This window comes from Hypanus sabinus, chromosome 21, assembly GCF_030144855.1.
Source record: "Hypanus sabinus isolate sHypSab1 chromosome 21, sHypSab1.hap1, whole genome shotgun sequence".
Lineage (NCBI taxonomy): Eukaryota > Metazoa > Chordata > Chondrichthyes > Myliobatiformes > Dasyatidae > Hypanus > Hypanus sabinus.
In genome coordinates, this window is record NC_082726.1 from 30,251,558 (window position 1) to 30,273,768 (window position 22,211).

At 40.5% G+C, this 22,211-nt stretch overlaps 1 protein-coding gene across 5 annotated transcripts in view; it reads left to right on the top strand.

The window, feature by feature from the left end:
• The window catches only part of tbrg1 (transforming growth factor beta regulator 1), a 49,911-nt gene that overhangs the window by 22,481 nt on the left and 5,219 nt on the right, over window positions 1–22,211 (top strand). For all 5 annotated transcript variants that reach the window (XM_059946216.1, XM_059946215.1, XM_059946220.1 and 2 more), the window contains 5 exons: window positions 504–586; window positions 5,429–5,465; window positions 9,587–9,649; window positions 11,388–11,627; window positions 20,847–20,917. In XM_059946216.1, the coding sequence (XP_059802199.1) occupies window positions 504–586; window positions 5,429–5,465; window positions 9,587–9,649; window positions 11,388–11,627; window positions 20,847–20,917 (494 nt within the window). The remainder of the gene's footprint in view (window positions 1–503; window positions 587–5,428; window positions 5,466–9,586; window positions 9,650–11,387; window positions 11,628–20,846; window positions 20,918–22,211) is intronic.

Sequence of the window (22,211 nt, forward strand, 5' to 3'; positions counted from 1 at the left end):
GGGTAGTTGTCTTTGATGCAGGTCACCATGCTGTTGGGCACTGGTACAGTAGATACCTTTTTCAAGCAGGTGGGAACCTCAGATTGCAGAAACAAGAGGTTGAATATGCCCATGCCATTTGAACTACATAAACCTTTAGTATTCAGCCAGGTGGACTAGCTAGACCAGACGGCTTTCAGTGGTTCACCCTCCTGAAGGATGCATGGATGTTGGCCTTGGAGACAGATTACAGTGTGATCCAGAGATGTGGGCTTTGTGTGGGTGTGTCATAATTCTGAAAGTGTGTTTAAGAGGCATGGAACTCATGGCATGATGGGTTGCTGCCACTTGTGCTAACTGAACTTGCCTTGTAAGTAGTAATAACATGGGGTTAAGCCCCATTCAGATCTGAGCATCCAATTGAGAATGTCTCTTACTGTAAGATTTGACTGTCACTTTACTGTTGTCTTACTTATGGTTTATCACGTGAAGCTGTTGAAAAGTGTTCAAATGTTTTGCCACAGATTGTTCTGGAGGAAGCTGGAAGACCCCTGTACATCAAGGAAATCAAACAGCGAATACTGGACCGAGGACTCGTGCAGTCAAAGTGAGATGTGTTCTATATTGGCCCAGCCACTAGGTAGATCTCAGGTGGATGTGGATTGATGCAAAAACCTGGTGTCTTAGAGCTGATCATTGGTCAGTGATTGTGGTTAACCTGCACTAATCAAAAGATCTTGTGGTTTATGGGTTAACAATGAAAAAAAAAGTCAGCCCATTTTCCAAGTTACCTCTTCTGATGTTAAATGAATGTTTGAATATTCATCAGGATTGGGGTAGCTGATTAGAACTGGGCGTAGTCTTGAGGAAGAAGAATGTGTAATTGGTGGATCTGGAGAGCTTCTGTAGGCATTCAGAACTTGCACATCAGACAGCTGCTGATGGCCCATTGTTGTCTAATTGTTCCGAATATTGACCAAGGGCCACTGGGGGGAGGGGGAGAATATTGGTACAGGGAGACTTCCAGAAGTGTAATCCTACTGGACTGAAACAGAGAGTGGGCACAAACTCACTTGTCGTGGAGTAGAGCTGTGCCCCTCAGTAATCATCAGTCCCGTGGGGTATTTTACTGTCAGAGCTTCCTGAAGATTTCTCACTGAGTGGCTGATTCACTGTTCTGTATCTGATCGGTGACATCATTCCACCACTGGAGCAGCATCCTTACTTTCAATTTCTGGTTTCTTTGACTGATCACTGTTTTGTGTTTTTCATATTGTTCTAATTCCACTTCCCAGAAGTGTAGACACATAATGCAGAAGGGCCCCCTTTTGCCCCTTATCCCTTTTCCTTTTAATATTTATGAAATGCTCCTGCCATCTTTTCACTTAGCATATTTCAGGTTTCAATGAATAAGATATTTTCCTCACCTTCCCTCTTTTTGCAGATTATTTTAAATGATTGTCCTCTGGTTGCAGCCAAATATTTAAAATAGTCTGCAAATATTTATCAAAACCCATTATGATTTGGGTCACTGGAGCCAGTTCTGGAGAAGTTACATGAATCAGCTGCATAAGTTGCACCTGAACCACAATGGGGGCAATGCCCTGCAGTGAAATTTGCTAATGCTTTGGTGTGGGTTTAATCTAATTTAGCAGGGAAATGAGTCACAGTAGGGGGGAGAGGTGCAGTCAAACGTAGAAGGGAAATTGAGTCCAGTATGCAAAGCACGCAAGGATATGATAAAGTATATATGTGCAGAAAATGCTAGACTAGATTGTATCTAGATTTAATGTAAGACTTGAGAAGGCAAATGAACTCTGACTGTTTATGCATGAGAATATGATATCATGCTATCAGGGAGATATGGTGCAGGACTGTGACTTCAGGTGTGATGGAAGAAAGGTGTTAATATAGTGGTGGTACTACCATATTGACCTAGTAGTCCATCACTGCATCTACAATATCCTCCTTAGGACAGAAGAATTTATTTAAGACATCACTCACATTGTCTGGCTGTAAGGAATAAAAGATTCTAAATCTCTATACTCACCTTGTCCCTTGGGTTCTACTCTTTCCCTGAATACCCTCTTGGAAGAGGATATGCTAGAGACTCTTGAAGTGAGACCTTATGACTAGAGCTTGGGAACAAAAAGATGGTGATTACTTTGGTGGGATATGCTACAGTTTTTCTCACAGCCAACAGGAGATAGAGGAGCAGGTGTATAGATATCACCTCAGTAGAGAAGAGGCAGTGCTGAACCTTGGATATCAGTGAGAATTTTTTTTGGAGATATCGGGTACTGCTCTACATTTTTAGGTAGCAATAGAAAGGAGTCAGAATGATCCCGAACTTGATGTCCTGAACTGATGAAGTAATACAGTTAGTAAAGACCTTTCAAGATGGACTGAACCATTACTTGCTGGAAGTTTACACCCGACAAGTAGGGGTATTTTAAAAGAGAAATAATGAGCATTTCAAAACATGATGTTTGCATGAGGCTGAAATGCGAGGGCAGTAGGTCTAAGGAACCCTGCATATCAAGGAATAGAGGATTGGGTAAAGGAAAAAGTGAAGCATGTGATCAAGATATGAAAAATATGGAGGTTGTGGAGCACAGAAAGTATATGAGGATACTTAATAATATTTAGAAGTGGAAAAAGTAGACAAGAAATAACTCTAGCAAGCAAATTAAGGGGAATCCCAAAGCGTATTAAGTGTATTATGGAGAAGAAGGTGACCAGGGAATGTGTAGAATTCACTGAAGACTGGGGTTAGTGGTCTATAGAGAGTTTAACAAATTCCAAGTTCATGGGATCTAAAGTCAGATGGCATATTGGATCCAATATTGGTTTGGTGGATATTGATGGTTTAGAGCTTTTGTATGATTGGAAACCTGTGGAATCACAGGGATTGATGCCTGGACCCTTAATATTGGTTTTATACACTAAGTAGCCACCTTCTCATTAATACAAATATTTAATCAGCCAATCCTGTGGTAGCAATTCAATGCATTAAAACATACATACATGGTCAAGAGGTTCAGTTATTCGGACCAAACATCACAATGGGGAAAAAATGTGATCTAAGTGACTTTGACTGTGGAATAATTATTGGTGCCAAACTAGGTGGTTTGAGTATCTCAGAAATTGCTGATTTCCTGCATTTTTCACATACCACAGACTGGAGCTCACAAAGTATGACGTGAAAACAAAAAAAATAGTGAGTAGCAATTCTGTGGGCAAAAACTCCTTATTAATGAGAGAGGTTGATGAGAATGGCCAAAGTAGTTCAAGGTGACAGTAACTCAAATAGCCATGTTATAATAGAGGTATGCAGAAGCGCATCTCTGAATGCATAGCACATTGAACCTTGAAGTGGATGGGCTACAGCAGCAGAAGATCTCAAACATACACTTGGGTGCCACTTTATTAGGTACAATAGGTATCTAATCGAGTACCCACTGAGTGTATATTAGTGATTTGGATGTGAATGAAGCAGTAAGGTTTGGTAATTTTACAGATGACACAAAAAATAGTGCTTCTTGTAATGAGGAGGATGGTCTTCAAATAAGTAATGATATTAATCAGTTGGTAAGACTGGCAGAGCAATGGCAGATGGAAATCAATCCTGACTTGTGAGGTGATGCACGTTTAGAGGAGCAAGGAGAACATATGACCGACACAATGAATGAATGTGCAGAGGTACAATAACACTCTGATAATCCTCTAATCTCCTGTTCAGAAATTGTAATGGTTCGACATCTGGAAATATGTATGGTTTGAGAAATGATTTAAGCTTGGAATATTTTAAGTTACTTGGGGTGGGTGGGGCAAGAGGAAAAAAGGATGTGCAGTACTTTTTACTCTAAGCTAAGACTATCGAAGTATCATTTGGAACTGGAAATTGTAGCTGCAGTGTAGAAAAGAAAAGAAATCAACAAATAATGTGATAATTTAAGAGGAGAACTTTAATCTTAATTTTTTTTTGGTTAATCAAGTTAGAAAGGTAGCCTACAACAATTAATTTATAGAGTGATTTCAGGTTATGGAGTCAAGCAATTAAGCTATCTCAGATCATGTAATGAATAGGTAATGAGGCACATTTAATAAATTACCTCAAAATAAAATATACCATAGGAAGTAAAAATCTAGGCATTATAAGGTCTTATAATCCGTTTAAGTACAAGAAACTCGGATTAGAAACCGTTTAATATAAATAAAGGATTATACACTGGAACATGATTATGGTTTTGGCTAAAATGGGTGAGTTGCATTGATTAGTAAGAAAAAAACGGGGAAGCAATAATAGCAAGCATTTAAAGAGGTAATTCATGGCACTCACCAATTACATATCGCAGCATGGAGGAAGAGTTTTAAGGGTTGTTTAGAGCTGTTTACAATGTATATTGGAGAAAGGAGGAAAATGTACAGCAGTCAAATTTGTTGACAGAACAAAAGTAAGTGAAAACACCAGCTGGAAAGAGATACAGACAGAGGTAATGATTGGATAGTAGATTGGGGAAAACATTACCAAATGCTGTAAAATATGGTAAACTGTGAAGTTTTTATCTTGTAAGGAACAATAAATATTAATATTTAAATGATGGAAAAGCTTCAGAAACTGAGATTGGGCTCCTATGCATGAAACAGTTTTAGTGAACAAGAACAGAAGGAATACTTGCCATTACCTCAAGGCAGTCGGAATACAAAATAGGGAAGTCTTATTGCGTCTGCCTGAAGCTCTTGTGGGGCTGTGTCTAGAATACTGTGAATAGCTTAGCATCCCAATTAAGAAAAGATGCTATTTAATTTTGTGGAGGATCACTGGATGGTCTTTGGTATGTAGGGACTGCCAATTGAGGCAGAATTAAACAATGGATCTCTACTAAATAGTGTTCAGAAGAATGTGGGACAATTTTATTTAAAAAAAACTTCCAGTTGTTGGGGGCTAAACAGGGTAAATGCTGAGAGAGAGTATTCTCTAATGAGAGATGGGAGATTCCTGAAAAAGAGGACATCTACTTCAGACTGAGGAAGGAATTCAGTGTCCTGAGAGTCTTCAGAACCTTTTGCCACCGACATCTGTGGGCACACTGTGGGTATAGTTAAACCTGAGACAGATTTCTAGTTGGTAAGGGCATTAAGGGTTGTGTTGAAAAAGTAGGAAGGTGGATTTGAGGAATATCAGATCAACTATGATCTTACTGAATGGCAAGATAGGCTTGAAGGGCTGAATGGCCTTATCTTTCAGCTTCTTGTGGTCTTAGGATTGTAGAACAGCTCTGAGACAGAAAGAGAGGGATGCCATTTGGCTCAGTGACTCTGACAGTCCACAGCAAAAAAAACCTTTCGTTGCCATTCTCCTGCTATAATGTAAAGCATCTGTAGCAATGCCAGTATTGAAGTATCTTTCACTACTCACTGAATGTCTTGTTTTTCATCCTTGCAGCTCTAAATCCAGCCTGGAAGCTGTCCTCTATCGAGAGGTAGGCATTTTTGTTGTTTCTGTCTGAATTTGCACCAACAATGGTTTTCCTTCTTTTGGTGAAAGATTCTGTTTGCAATGCTCCATAATGATTGCTGTAAGATGAAGTCTGACTTGTGTCATAGTTCTAGTCACCCTACCATGGAAGTGATGATACTTACCCTGAGAGGGGACAGGACTGATGCACTAAGCTGGTGAAGATCTGAACCAACCCAGTTCTTTTGAGCTATTTTACTTCTGGGTTTAACTTAGTAATTTCAGTTATCAAGTCCTACACCATGTAAACAGGACATTCAACACATCACATCTAAGCGACCAGTGAGGACACATCTGAATTATCCCATGCCTTGCCAATTTAAGTGCTTTTCTAGACCCTTCTTAAATGCTGTCCACAACTCTGCCTCCATCATTCTCTCAGACAGTGTATTCAAACTACTTGCCACTCTCTGGATGAAAAAAAAGTCCTCCTTAGATCCTCTAAATCCTTTATCCTTTACCTTGAAACTATGTGCTCAAGGTTTATCTCTTCCTGATGTATGCATAGTTCAGTACAGTTTACCCTATTCATAAATCATAATTTTATTTTCCTCAATCTTGTCCCTCTTAACCTCCTCCACTCCAGAGTAAAGGGTATTGCCTTATTAGTCTCTCCTCATAAATGAAGTGCTCTCTCCATATGACACCTGGATGAATCTCTGCACCCTTTGCAGGGCTAATATTATCGTTCCTATAGCGTGGTGACGAAAAGGTACACTACTACAGCTGTGATCTGACTAATGTTTTATAAAGTTAAACATAACCTCCTTGCTATTGTATTCAATTCCTGTACAAATGAAGGCCAGCACGGATCTGCCTTCTTAACCATTTTAACTACCTGTGTTGCCACCTGCAAGGATCGATTAACTTGGTCTTTCTGTTCTTTACTACTCTAGGATTCTACTATTCATGGTTCATTAGTACTTCAGAAATGCGTCACCTCACACTTATGTGGGTTAAACTCCATCTGCTACTTCTCAATCCATTTCACTGATACATTCATGTAACCTTTTAGCCTAAAATTAGCCTCCATGCCATCAAGAACCCCACCAATGTTTGTGCATCTTATAAACAGAAGATTCACAGCACCCTGCGGTACTTTTCTGTCCACTCTTCACACCCTGCTGATCTCCCTCCTGCATTTCACCTTGCAAGCTGGATAAGTGCTACACCTGCCTCTTCACCTCCTCCCTCCCACCATTCAGGGTCCCAAACAGTCCTTCCAAATGAGACAGTACTTCACCTGCAAGACTGTAGGAGTCATCTACTGTATCCAGTACTCCTGGTGTAGCCTCCTATACGTCAGTGGGTGAGACACAGCTGGTGTGTCGAGTACCTTTGCTCTGTCTACCCTAACAGGTGGGATTTCCTGGTGGCCGCCCATATTAGTATTACTTCCCATTCCAATTCCGACATGTTGGTCCATGGCCTCCCATTCTGTCAGGTTGAGGCCACTCTCAGGTTGGAGGAGCAACACACTGAAATCCAATCTGAAAAACAGCCCACTAACAACACTCACTGTCTTCTTGCCCTTGATTCCATGGGCCCTAACCATTTAAACCAGCTTCTCATGGGCCTTCCTGAAGTTGATGTAAATTGCATCTTTTGTACTCATCTCATTAATACATTTATGTTACCTCTTCAAAAAATTAAATCAGATTAATCAGGCAAGATTTGACCTTGAAAAAGCCAGGTCGGCTATGTTTAGTTTCAAGAAATCATTAATCATATCCCTCAGTACTTTTATCTATTACCTTCCCTACTACTGATGTTAGGCTCTCGGGTCTGTATAAAACCATAAGATAGAGGAGCAGATTTAGGGTCATTCAGCCCTTTGAGTCTGCTCCGCCATTCCATCATGCTTGATCCCAGATCCCACTCAACCCCACACATTTGCCTTCTCACCATATCCTTTGATGCCCTGACTATCAGGAAACCTTAAAAATACACACGGACTTGGCCTCCACTGCAGTCTGTGGCAGAGCATTCTACAGACTCACTACTCTGGCTAAAAAATTCCTTCTTACCTCTGTTCTAAAATGTTGCCCATCAATTTTGAGGTGGTGTTTTCTAGTTCTGGATACCCCTACCATAGGAAACATCCTTTCCACATCCACCTTATCGAGTTCTTTCAACGTTCGGTAGGTTTCAATGAGATATCCCCGCATTCTTCCAAATTCCAGTGAGTACAGGCCCAAATGCTCCTTATATAACCTCTTCATTCCCAGGATCATCCTTGCGAACCTGCTGTGGACTCTCTCCAATGACAAAACATCCTTTCTGAGATATGGGGCTCAAGGCTTGAGAATACTCCAAGTGGGGGCTGATTAGTGTCTTATAAAGTGTCAGCATTATCTCCTTGTTTTTATATTCTGTTCCCCTTGAAATAAATGCCAATGTTGCACTTGCCACCTTTACCACAGACTCAACCTGTAACTTAACCTTCTTAGAGTCTTGCATGAGGACTCTTAAGTCCCTCTGCACCTCTGATGTTTGAACCTCCTCCCCATTTAGATATTAGTCTGCACTATTATTCCTTTTACCAAAGTGCATCTGTAGATATCAAGTTTTTTCCTGCTGCCTTTCTTGAAAAGTGGGGCGTGTAGCCAGCAAAAGTTTAAAAACCTCAGTCAGAGTCCTAGCAATCTTTTCTCTTGTCTCCCGTTGCACCCTGGAGTAAATCTCATGTAGCCCTGTTACCTTATCTATCTTTAAAGCCTGCTAAGGTATCAAGTACCATTTTTATGGAAATTTTACCTTCTCTGCTGACTTCTCCAACTTCAAAGCTCATTTCTTATAAATACTAATGAAGGATATCCATTTAGAATCTTTTCTCTCTTTGTGGCTATGTCCATAGATTGCTCATGTGGTTCATAATGGTACTATTCTTTCTCAGGTTGTTATTTTGCCATTGGTAAGTATTCAAAACACCCTTGTATATGCCCTCATAATTCCTTTTTAAGTGTCTCCCTACACTTTTTATACTCTTGATTGGTCTCCTATTCATACCACAAACTTCCTTTTCATCTCTTTATTCAATATTTGATGTTCCTTGAACTCCAGAGTTTCCTGTATTTGTTATGCTTGGCTTTCATCCTTGTAGGAACATGTTGACCCTGAACTCTCGTTATTTCTCCTTTGAATGCTACCCACAGTGCAGATGCAAACTTAACTGCAAGTAGATGCTGCCTGTTAACTTTTACCAGGTCCTGTCTTATTTTAATGATTTTTGCTTTCTTCCAGTTTTCTTGCTTAATTTCTGCATTCAGTTCAAGGCATGCATACTGTAGAGTTTATTAATTCCATTAGTTACCAACTCTCTCTAGCCGTGTACTGACTGGGCTGTTACTACACATTAGAAGTGTTTGGTCATATTTGCTAGGTGACACAAAATAGTCCTGAAAGGGTCCTGTTGTTCAGGGTAGATGGTGCACAGAGTCAATGAGGACCTGGCTTGAACATAGGAATTCTGTAAAAACAAGGTAGGTTTCTGCTCCAGCCAATGATCTGAGATTTTGGGTTCACTTCCACATCAAACACCAGGCCAGTTCAGTCAGAAACATTTGCTGTCTGAATGAAAATCAAATGTATATTAATCATTGCTATAGATGATCTCCTAAGCTTCTGGAAAAAAATTCTTTCCACTGGCTTCTAAAAATGTGAACTTTTCTAAATTGGAAGGCCGTGATTAAATTGAGAAAAAAGTATTCATTATATCACATTAATTGCGTTTCATTAAATGTGTTGCACTGAATACCACTCAGTTGAATCATATTTTGATGCCAGCTAAAGGGCAATGTTGCAAATGAAATGATATTTATATGAATTATGAGGGATGATGAGAGTGCTGTTGGTTGAGGTAAGACCAGAAGCAGGCACTGTAATTTGAAGATACTTGGTGGGGGTGGGGGGTGAGGATGTATATGCTAACCTCATAATGTACATGTACTCATAACTTAATATTGTGTATGTAGTTTGCATGACTGTCAGTGGCCGATGTCTTGTTTGCCCTAATCCTCCTCTGTGCATGCTGTAGGTGAGAATGTATTGAGTGTGATCAGTTCTCTCTTTGCTGCTTTCTTATAGACTCAGAAAGGAAGTAGACGATTCAAGAGGCTGGAGAATAAAAATGGGATATTTGCCCTACAAGTAAGTGTGTTACCCAGTGTTATTTTCATTACCATGGTGGTGGTTATCATTCGTTTACTTCTCCCCTTGATGGGGGATTTTCTTATTTGAAATCTGTTTCACAAATAAACACCAGAAATACTCAGCAAATCACTTGGCATCACTGGAGAGAGGTAATGCTAGTTTTATGGTTTCTGCAGGTTTTATTTTGCCACCATTTTCTAATTGCTTGTATGATCTGTTTGTAAGTATGATTTAGGAAACTCTCTATTCCCTCTTGGAAAGCTCTACCTTCCCCCCCTCACCCCAGTCCCCCTCATTTTTATCCCCACTCCCTCAATAAAAGTCTCTAAGGGATATCATTTTGCATTCTGCAAATCAGAGAACACTCTCTTTATCCCACTGTGCATCCTATCCTGTGTATTTGTAACCCATGTTAGAAGGCTGCTGCCAGTATTTTGTTAATGCAGATCTGAAAAGTCCTGATCTTATGTGAAAAGACCTCAACATTTCCTCATAATTCTTCCATAATGTGTAGTCAATGGCAAGCTGCCGGAGGAAAATGTATAGTTTGTATAGAAATGGCCCCAAGGATCACAGAAGGCCCCTTTGTATCTACAATGATAATTCAGTTATATGAGAGGACCATTCTGCAACCATGCATGGGTGCTTAAATGATCTTAATGGCTCTGCTGAAGCTGAGTTTACCAAAACTATCAAAGCACTACATTTCAGAAATATTCAATAAAATGAACCTTTAAAAAAAAATTTAACCAGTATTTTTGTGCACTTTAAAACAAAGAGTAAAAGTCTAAAGCTGTGAGTGGCGACACAGTGAAACAGCTGGTAGAGCTGCTGTTTCATGGCTTCAGTGACTCAAGTCAAATTGTGATCACTGGTTCTGTCTGCTTGGAACTTGCACATTCTCTCTGACGAATTTAATCGATAGCTGAGCTTTGCTGCAACCTTTCAGTAATACTCTCAATTGTTGAGTAACCCATTAACGTGCAAACACTCAGGATGACTAATCCATTGACATACCTAGGCGATTAGTAGAAGAAAGGTATAAAGCTAAATCATCAGGTTCTAGGGAATAAGAATGATGTTGCCTGGATTGGGGAGCATGCCTTAGGTCGAGTGAACTTGGCCTTTTCTCTTGGAGCAACAGAGGATGAAAGGTGACCTGATAGAGGTATATAAGATGATAAGAGGCCTTGATCATGTGGATAGCCAGAGGCTTTATCCCAGGGCTGAAATGGCTAACAGGTGGTATAGTTTTAAGGTGCTTGGAAGTAGGTACAGAGGGGATGTCAGGCTAAATTTTTCACAGAGAGTGGTGGGTGTGTGGAATGCACTGCTGGCAACAGTGATGGAGGCAGATACAATAGGGTTTTTTTTAAGAGACCTTTAGATAGGTACATGGAGCTTAGAAAAATTGAAAGCTATGTGGTAGGGTAATTCTAGGCATTTTCTGGAGTAGGTTACATGGTCGGCAGAACATTGTGGGCTGAAGGGCCTGTAATGTGCTGTAGATTTCTATGTTTTGTGTTCTAAGAAGAACATATTAGATGCATAGAGCTATTGAAGGTAGTCTATTTTAGTTTTCACAGAATAGCCCTGTTTAAAAATATTAACATGTTTGTATCACACCAGAAGTAAGGTAAAACATCTCAAGGTGCCGTACAAGTGCACAGCCATAGGAAGTTTTGCTGCTCTCGGTACCAGGCTCTGTATAATCAGGTTTTACTTTGCCTTTCAGATGGAAAAAGAACATCAGCAGCTTCTCCCGAGCTACACAACACAGCCTTTCCTTGTGCCTGTGACTCACCCTACTGAGTATCCTAATCCCCAGTTAATGGACCATCTCCCCAACTTCCCTTCCCCCTCCATGTTCCAGGACTCCAAACCTAAACTGAAGAAAGTTCTGAAGAAAGCCCTGAATGAGAAGTACAGGACTAAGTATCTCAGACTGCGGAAGACTGTAAAAGCTCTGATCTTTGTGAGTATTTGCTGTACAAATTGTGCCATTTTTGTTTGTCATGGGTGGCAGGGTAGAGTATGTCTCCTCCAAAGGTGGAGTAAGACACTTCTTCCCTCAACTAGCCTGCAGGTCACCCTTGAGCAAGGTGTAGTACCTGCTTAGCCTTCCCCAATCGGAGTCCCGTGAAACCATGAGAGCAGCTGATGGATGGTCGTATGAGTAGCTGGTACGTATCACAAGTCTTGGTTATGTGACCACCGATGCCAGACAGACAACCTCTGATAACTCTGAGGTCACCCATCTTGTAAAGACCCTACCCAGAAGAAGGCAATGACAAACTACTTCTGTAGAAAAGATTTGTCAAGAAGAATCATAGTCATTTGATCATGATCACCCACGTCATACGATACGGAACATAATGATGATGGTAGATTGTCAATCTAATGAGGTTCCAAAAAATTGATAAAACAAGAGGAAGGGAGGAAATTGCAGAAGAATACAGCCCTAATGGATTATAATGTTTTAAAAAAACCTAGATGTGCCAGAAGTATACATTTGCTTCAGACTCCTTATATAGATATTACTTCTCCATGTTTGTTTTCTCCCTCAGGCTTCCAGTAGGCACAGTTAGGTTTTGAGTTTTCTCTGTTTTATTCCAGGTATGTTTAATCTTTTAGCATGCCTGTGGTTCTCTTATTATCCTCATTCTGCCTAGGAGCCTCATTGCTGCTGCTTCAAGTGGAGTGTGCTGTAGAGCACTAATTGTGCATTTGGTTCATGTGTAGGAGGAGGAGCTAAATAATGTAATCAACATGTATTTTTATGTCAGTACTGTGCAAGTGTTTTGAAGAAACAAGTGAGAAATGCAGAACTCTTGAGATAAGAGCAATAGTGGGGCTCTCTCTTTCGAAGCTAAAATAGCTTTTTGTGCTACCTCTGTATATTAGTCCCAGAGGCAAGATGGGGTTCAGAGTGGACAATGCTAATTCAGAAGAATGTTAATTGATTATTGATTGACATTGACATTAATTGCAGATTCAGTCATCTTCTGATACCACCAACAAAACATTGCCAAGATAAGTTGATATTTGGGGCATGTATGATTTTAATATAAATATTGCACATCGTAGTTGATTTTTTTTACTGCAAACTGTTGTCTTCTGAGGAGTTGGTTTGCTTCTTCCCTTAAACTTTGAAGATGAGAATCCTCTTTGAAGCTCCGGGATCAATCAGGAACTGCACTCAAGACATCTTTAGAGTTATGTCCACTCCTAATGAAGGGTCTCAGCTCGAAATATTGACTGTTTACTCTTCTCTGTGGATGCTGCCTGGCCAGCTGAGTTCCTCCAGCATTCTGTGTGTATTACTACACCTTTAGGGTTCCTCTGTTATCTGTACACCTATCTGTTAGGCAGGTGATGGAGGCTGTATGGTACATCAGCTTCTCCAGGATATTACCAGTAAGAATAAGGTAGCAGTTAGACCTGTTGCTTTGGCTAGATTCCAATAAATGGTGGGGGATGTCTGTCTCACTTACGATACTCAAGAACAGTTTGAGGTTGGTCTTAACTGCAGCAGTTTTGAAGGCTGGCTACTAAGGGTGGCAGGCTACATGGTGAAGGCCTAGATTGGAGGGTTGCTAAATAAAGTATAGGAATACTACAGCCAAAATGTTACACATCCAAGTCATTGATATACTGAAATCAATGCACAAAGGAGATGGAGGAATTCAGCAGGTCTGGCAGCATCTATGGAGGAATGTGAAAGTGGAAGTTTTGGGTCGATAACCTTCATTTGGATTTGAAAGAATACTGAAGTGTGTTTTAGGTACATTGACTGTTCTGGGGAAATGTTTCTGCATACCTGCCTGGTATTACTATGCATTCCTTAGTATAGGAAGCAGAAAAGTTTGTTTATGGTTCCCTGGTAAACTGCAGGCTCTTCAGAGAGACAAATGAGGAGGTTAATGTGGAATAGGTTATATTTCTGAATGGGATGTGCAAGATGCATTGTTGGCTACATCTGACTATGAGCCCTTCCCTACCTTGCCTCAGTGACCTACAATACACATAGCCATCCTGTTACCTTCCGTAAGTGCCTTATGCAGCTCTCATTGCTTGCGATGGAATGTGAGGACCTTGATACAATAACTATCACTAAAGAGGTAGTGCTGAGCAAATTTGTGGGCCTGAAGATAGACGAGTCCCTTGGTCCTGATCAGGTGCACCTCAGGATACTGAAAGAAATTATAGTAGAGGTTTCGGTGATAATTTATCAAAATTAGCCCCCCAGAGCTGTGTGCTCAGTCCTCTGCTGTTCACTCTGCTGACCCACGACTGTGCTGCAACACACAGCTTGAACCACATCATCAAGTTCGCCAATAACACGACCGTGGTGGGTCTCATCAGCAAGAACAATGAGTCAGCTTACAGAGAGGAGGTGCAGCGGCTAACGGACTGGTGCAGAGCCAACAACCTGTCTCTGAATGTGAACAAAACAAAAGAGATGGTTGTTGACTTCAGGAGGGCATGGAGCGACCACTCCCCACTGAACATCGTGTGCTCCTCGGTAGAGATCGTTAAGAGCACCAAATTTCTTGGTGTTCACCTGGTGGAGAATCTCACCTGGTCCCTCAACAACAGTCCCATTGCAAAGAAAGCCCAGCAATGTTTCTGCTTTCTGCGAAGGCTGAGGAAAGTCCATCTCCCACCCCCCATTCTCATCACATTCTACAGGGGTTGTATTGAAAGCATCCTGAGCAGCCACATCACTGCCTGGTTTGAAAATTGCACCATCTTGGATTGCAAGACCCTGCAGTGAGGTCAGCTGAGAAGATCATCGGGGTCTCTCTTCCCACCATCACGGACATATACACTACACGCTGCATCCACAAGGCAAACAGCATTATGAAGGACCCCACGCACCCCTCATACAAACTCTTCTATCTCCTGCCGTCTGGGAAAAGGCACCGAAGCATTCAGGTTCTCACGACCAGACTATGTAACAGTTTCTTCCCTCAAGCTATCAGACTCCTCAATACCCAGAGCCTGGACTGACACCTTACTGCCCTATTGTCCTGTTTATTATTTATTGTAATGCCTGCACTGTTTTGTGCACTTTATGCAGTCCTGGGTAGGTCTGTAGTCTAGTGTTTTTTCCCCTGTGTTTTTTAGGTAGTTCAGTCTAGTTTTTGTACTGTGCCATGTAACACCATGGCCCTGAAAAAATGTTGTCTCATTTTTACTGTGTACTGTACCAGCAGTTATGATCAAAATGACAATAAAAAGTGACTTGACTTGAAAATTCTCTGGACTCTGGGCAGGTCCCAGCAGATTGGAAGACGGTGAATGTCATGCTACTGTTCAAAAAAGGCTGTAGGGAGAAGGCAGGTAACTATAGGCCAGTTAGCTTAACATCTGTAGTTAGGGAAAATGCTTGAAGTTATCACTGAAGAAGAAAAAGTGAGGCATCTGGAAAGAAATGGATCCATCAGGCAGACGCAGCATGGGTTCAGCAAAGGCAAGTCCTGTTTGACAAACTTACTGGAGTTCTCTGAGAATATAACTAGCGCAGTGGATAGAGGGGAACAGATAGACGTTATTTACTTGGATTTCCAGAAGGTGTTTGATAAGGTGCCACAAGAAAGACTTATCCATAAATAAGGATGCATAGAGTTGGGGGACAATATATTAGCATGAATAGAAGATTGTTTAACTAATAGAAAGCAGAGAGTTGGGATATATGGCAATCAGTGGTGAGCAGTGTGCTGCAGGGGTCAGTGCTGGGTCCACATCTGTTCACATTTCTCTAAGCTCACTTCTCATTTTCCTATGTTCCTATGTTCAAAGGAATAAAGAGCTATTGGGGCTAACCTCTTCCTATAACTCAGGCCCTCTAGTCCTGGTAAGATCTTTGTAAATATTGTCTGTGCTATTTCTGTGTGTTATATAGAAACCACATCTTCTCTATAACAAGGTGACCAAAACTGTACACAGTACTCTGCAAATTCAGCCTCACTAACGACTGAAGTGAAGTGACCAGCACATGATGTTGCAACTCTGATGCGTAGTGCTCTGACCGAAGAAGGGCAGCATGCTAAACACCTTTTTCACCATATCCGTTTTCCATATAGTATACACTTGTACTCCAAGGTTCCTCTGTTCCATTACTCTCCCTATTACCCCACCATTCATAGTATGTCCAGTGCTGGTCTGACCTTAGAAAATGCATCACCTCACACTTATCAGTGTTGGAAACTACTAATTTTAATAGTACTTTTTATAAGATTTATATTTTTTAAACAAAGTCATGTATTTTTCATATATATGGTGGTTTACCTCCGCTTACTGGCAGAAAGTGGTATAGCACCTTTCTCATTTTTTCATTAGTTAAAATTAGTACATAACCCATGTGATGTAATTGTTTTAATTATGTAGCCTATTAACTAGTTAATCTTTATCTAAGGAATTTCTTATCTATAAAAGTGATGGATTCTTAAGAGGCACCATCTTTATTCCTTTTGTCTTCACATTCATATCTTGCTTTTAACATCAAAGAAGAGAAAATCTGCAGATGCTGGAAATCCAAGCAACACACAAAATGCTGGAGGAACTCAGCAGGCCAGGCAGCATCTATGGAAAAAAAGTGCAGTCGTTGTGTCAGGCTGAGACCCTTTGGCACAACTAGCACTTCTTGGATTCCCCCTAAGCTTGCTAGCAGGGCATTGTTGACAGCTTTGCTGAAGTCCAAACAGTAAACATCCACTGCACTACCCTTCCTTATCTAGTCATGGGGAATTTCACTATGCAAGTAGATTGGGAAAATCAAGTCGATGTGAATTCCCAGGAAAGGAAATTTGTAGAATGCCTGTGAGATAGCTTTTTTGAACAGCTTGTGGTTGAGCCCTCTGGACAATTCTGGATTGGATGTTGTGTAATGAACCAGATTTGATTAGGGAGCTAAGAGTAAAAGGACCCTTGGGTGATGATTATAATATGATAGCATTTACCCTGCAATTTGAGAAGAAGATGATGCAGTAGAGTACTGTATTACAGAAGAGTAAAAGGAATTACTGTAATATAATGTAATAGAAACACTATTACAGTGGAGTAAAAGGCATGAAAGAGAGGCTGGCCAAAGTTGATTGGAAAGGGATACTAGCAGGAATGACGGCAGAACAGCAAAAGCCTGAGTTTCTGTTAGCAATTCGGAACACATAGGATAAATGCATCCGAAAGATGAAGTAGTATTCTAAAGGGAGGATGAAGCAACTAAAATAGCCATACAGAGAGAAAAGATGGAATATGTAGGCATTCTAGCCAATAATATAAAAGAGCCAAAAGGTTTTTCAGATACAGTATATAAAGAATAAGAGAAGCTAGAGTGGATATTGGACCACTGCAAAGTGACACTGGAGAGGTAGTAATGGGGACAAAGAAATGGCAGACAAACTTAATAAATATTTTGTGCCAGTCTTCACTCTGGAAAACACGAGTAGTATTCCAGAAATTCAAGAGCATCGGGCAACAGAATTGAGTGTCATTGCTATAACTAAGGAGAAGGTGCTGGGAAAGCTGAAAGGTCTGAAGGTAGTAAGTCACCTGGACCTGATGGATTACACCCCATATTTCTGTAGGAGGGAGGGTGAAGAGATTGTGGAGCATTAGTAATGAACTTTTAAGACTCACTAGATTCTGGAATGATCCTAGAGGACTGGGAAATTGCACGTCACTCCACATTAGTGGTGTTACACGGGTCGGTGTTGGGACCACTTTTCATATTATATGTCACCGATTTGGATGATGGAATTGATTGATGGCTTTGTGGCCAAGATTGCAGATGATAGGCAGAGAGTCAGGTAATGTTCGGGAATCAGGGAATTTGCAGAAGGACTTGGACAGATTTGGAGAATAGGCAAAGAAGCGGCAGATGGAATGTTGTGTAGAGAAGTGTATGGTCATGCACTTCGTCTCTCGCTCGTTGCTGCCAGTTGAAGCTGTCTACATGTGATGGTCTCTCTCATTTGTTGCTGTCGGAGAGTGGTACCGGAGGTTTGTGGATTGGACGGTAGTTCCTGGTTGTTCTTTTTTCTGTTGATATTATGCTATTTTGGGTGACATTGAATTGGGGTGGCCTGCAGATGTTGAACACTGAGCTGAATTGAATATGGACTTTTCAATTCTGTATCTTTGCTTGTTCTTTCTTGTTGCCTTTTGCATGAGGAAGGCGGGGTTGATGTTCTTATTGCCATTTGCCATTACTTGTTTTATTGCGTGTGTGGGGGAGGTTGATGTTTCTTTGAACTGGTTTCGTGGTTTTCTTTGCGTCATGGCTGTCTGTGGGGAAGATGAATCTCGGTCGTATACTGCATACATTAATAATAAATGTACTTTAATTCCTTTGAATCCATGAATCCTTTGGTAGAAGGAATATAGGTGTAGATTATTTTCTGAACAGGGAGAAAATTCAGATATCAGTGGTGCATAAGGACCTGGGAGTCCTTGTGCAGGAGTCCCTGAAGGTTAACTTGCAGGTTGAGAGTCAGTGGTAAGGAAGGCAAATGCAATATTAGCATTAATTTTGTGAGGACTAGAACACAAGAGTAAAGATGTACATCAGACCACACTTGGAGTATTGAGAGCAGTTTTGAGCCCCTTGTTAAAGAAAAGATGTGAACCTCTGGACCTTCTCCAATGCCAGCACAAGAATAATCCCGAGAATGAAAGGATTAATGTATGAGGTGAGTGTGATGGCTCTGGGTCTGTACTTGCTAGAGTTTATAAAAATAAGGTGGGGGGATCTCATTGAGACCTATGGAATATTGAAAACCCTAAATAGAGTGGATGTGGAGAAGATGTATTTTTATTCTGGGTGAACCTGGGACTAGAGGCACAGCCTCAGGAGGAGGTGCATCCAGTCAGAACAGAGATGAGTGGTGAATCTGTGGAATTCATTGCCCTGGATGGCCGTGGAGGCTAAGTTATTAAGTATTTTTAAAACAGAGTTTGATTCTTGATTAGTCAGGGTATTAGAGGTTATGAGGAGAAGTCAGGAGATGGGGTTGAGAGGGATAATAAATTAGCCACAATGGAATGATGGAGCACATTCAATGGGCTGAGTGGCTTAATTCTGCTCTTGCGTCTTATGGTCTTATGATCTTCCCATAAACAACACTCTTTTATGTTAACTCTTTCTAAACAGACTCTTGTCTATCTAAATTCTGGTGGATCCTGTCCCTCATAATTTTCTCCAGCAATTTCCCCACTTCTGATGACAAGCTTCCAATCACATAAGCAATCCTCCATCAGCAGCATCTTGTCACCAACATTACCTAATGCTTGTAAGTGTGGTCACCACCATGACTTTTGCAGAGGTAGATGAATGCTTTGCAAATACCCTCAGTTTTGGAGGCTGTGGGAGCCACTATATGGTCTGCTCTTACTTATTCTGTATCTCAGCAACATGGCTATCAGGGCATGCACCAGGCAGTGTAACTAGGGATAGTGAAGGTGATGGTAAATGGAAGAGAAAAAGTTTTCTGATCAGAGTCTTTCAATTCTATGGCCTCTTGTTACCATCATTGCTTTCAGATTCCTGCTTCCTTGCTGGCAAAGAGGTATTCTTCTCTTTGATGCTGGTCATTTGAGTGCTTATGACCATAGCTAGGATATATGCCTTCATATTCAAGATCCCATTCTAATGTGATTGCTGCATTCACTGTGTTGTGATGATGACCAGTGTTTTCATTAACTTGCTCATCCTGACAAACACCTCTGACATGGTTTCTTTCAAACATGAGGCAGGCTCCATTACTCTCCACAGTTTGCAAATTTAGGTTTGGCACCAGAGGTCTTTAGCAGTTTTTCCAGTGCAGCTGTACCAAGTGGATGAGCTTGGATGGCCGTGCACTTTGAGCTAGTGTTCGTATTTCCTTTATACTCCTGCTCGCTTGGATTCCTGGGGTGTGGTGAGAGGTGATGTACAAATATCTAATGGAAGAAATGCAGAAGCTCTATGTTAGTGCTCTGCTGAGTGACTTCACAAGGAGCTAACATTGTTGTCATTGGTGTCATGTTAAACAGTGGTGAAGGCTTAAGGGAAATAGAAAATGCCAATTAGAATTTTGAAAGTAAGAATCTTAATTTGTGACTGAGTCTTCAGATGAGTGAGTGCATGAGAAGCATTTTGACGAGATAAATGAACTTCTATCAACAAGATCTTCTGATTTAAAAATACACGCCTGCACCAGTTACATACACACCAATCTTCCTACTTCCTAATCTTTGAGTTACCTTCAGGTCCATCTCCTCAGCAGATGTAAAAGACAATTTAACAAAAGAAGCAAGGATGGTGGTGAGGAAAACTCTGTTGATTAGAGAGCAGTTGTGATCTGGTAACAAGATCAGTCAGTGCCTTCCAAAGGGATTTCATATGAATTAATTTGGCCTCTTCCAGACCTTTTCTCTTTTTATTCTTGTTCTGGTATGGAGTTCCGGAGTTTTTGACACTATCATATACATATAAACTGTTATTACTGCCCATGTTAGTTTAGTTTAGGTTTAATTTTTTTTCAATATATTTTTTTTTCTTGTATTTTTTTAAAAAAAAAATTTCTTTTGATGATTATTCTTACTCTTTTTCATGTATAATTAATATAGGTTTGATTTTTGCTGATATTTTAATAAGATATTGTTATCTTATTACTAGTTCAACTTCAAGTCTAGTGCACTTATAATCTATTCAATATTATGATATGTTTTTTTTATTTATGAAATTCAATAAAAAGATTGAAAAAGAAAAGTGCCTTCCAAAGGGAATTGGAATGGCTCTGGTGAGGGAATAATTTGTAGAGCCATGGGCAAAGAGCAAGAAAATAGGATGATGGAATTGGTCAATAAGGAGCTGGCGATGTCTACACTGGCAGAACAGCTGCTGGCCATGGCAGACAATTCTGTGATTTATTATCTTTTAACTGGACCATGAGTGATGAGAATTTTATGAATAGAAGAGAATAAGGTATATTTGATCATGTTCTGGTTCTTCCATCATGTGTAAATGCAGCCATTCACCAGTTGTCAGTCTTCATTTGTAAGGTGAGTATACAGAGTTCACTTGTGAAGACAGCAGATGTGTGGCATTACCTGTCGTATCCTAGGACCGTTGGACTTAATGCATCACTAGAGTTAATAAGGAATGAAGTGGCTGTGTCTGATTATGGGTGTGATAACTCTGTTTCAGGAGAATGCTGCTCTGTGTGATGAAATTGCTTATATGGAACTGAAGTTTTTCCGAACTAAAGAGGAAAGAAGGTAGGGAATATTGTTACAGGCCGGTACCTCAGAGTTGTATCTCAGGTGATTAGTCCTGTGACTATTACATAGGCTATTCAGCTTGTTTTCTATTTTGCTGCAGTTTGTGTCCTTGTAACAAAGAAGGAGACTGTTCACGCCCTCAAGTCTATGCTGACTGCTGCAGCAATACTATCAGTTACTTCCCCATACTTTATTTTCTTGTAGCCTGTTCTCTGTCACATGCCCATTAGCTCCCCCAGTATTTCTTCTACATCCCACTTACATTCTGGCCAATTAACCTACCTACCTGAATGTCTTTGGAATGTGGAAGGAAACCACAGTACTCAAGGAAGCCTATGCTTAGAGTATGGAAACTCCACACAGATAACACTAGAGGTTAGGATTAAATCTGGCCTGTTGGAGCTATGCCCATGTGATGCCCTGTACTGGCCTTAAGCTGTTCCCCTGAAAGCTGTGAGCTTGTAACTTCACAAGTGATCGAGCTCAGATATTGTAAACCCATCAGCATTCAGCTATCAAGCATGAAGTAGTAAACACAAGCTGAAATATTGTTGACTAAATGTATGTATCTGCTGCTTATAATTGTACAGTATAAACAGACTCTATATAAGCACACAACCCAGATTGTATTGAATAAGGGTGTTCATGTTTAAGTATATGACCTTGAAGATGTTCTTGAATAATTCCAGTGTTATAATCCTAGCAATGCAAAAATTAGCAATGTCTTGGGCAAACTAGAGACTTGAATTCACATTTTATTCTGGATCCAAGGTCACAGCAAAGTCTGTATGTGTTGCTTATCCCTAATTGTACTTGAGAAGATCAAGTTAACAAATTGCACATCACTGTGATAATAAACCTGATTCTGATTCATGGTAAGCCATGTTGTCCCCTATTGAAGACAATATTGCCTAAATACCAAGAGTTCCAAACTTAATCCCAAACACACTGAAGGTCTTGTGCTATATTTCTGTCAGAATGGTATACATCTTGGAGGTGAACCTATGGACACAGATGTTCCCAATTGCAAAAACAAACTAGAGTCCATCATTATATGTGCTGGGTCGTTTTATAACCTAGTGCATTGTACACAGCTCTATGACGGTGAATTAATGTATGATAAGTGTAAGAAAGTTCTTTAAGGATATTACCTGCCAGCTGGAAAATGGGAAACCAGTGACTGTAGTGTACTGTTCAAAATAAGTTCAATGCCCTTTACAATTTTGGACCAAAGCATCTACAGAAATAATAATCGGTGCCAAGTGGCCAATTGTATACAGTCATTTAGCAC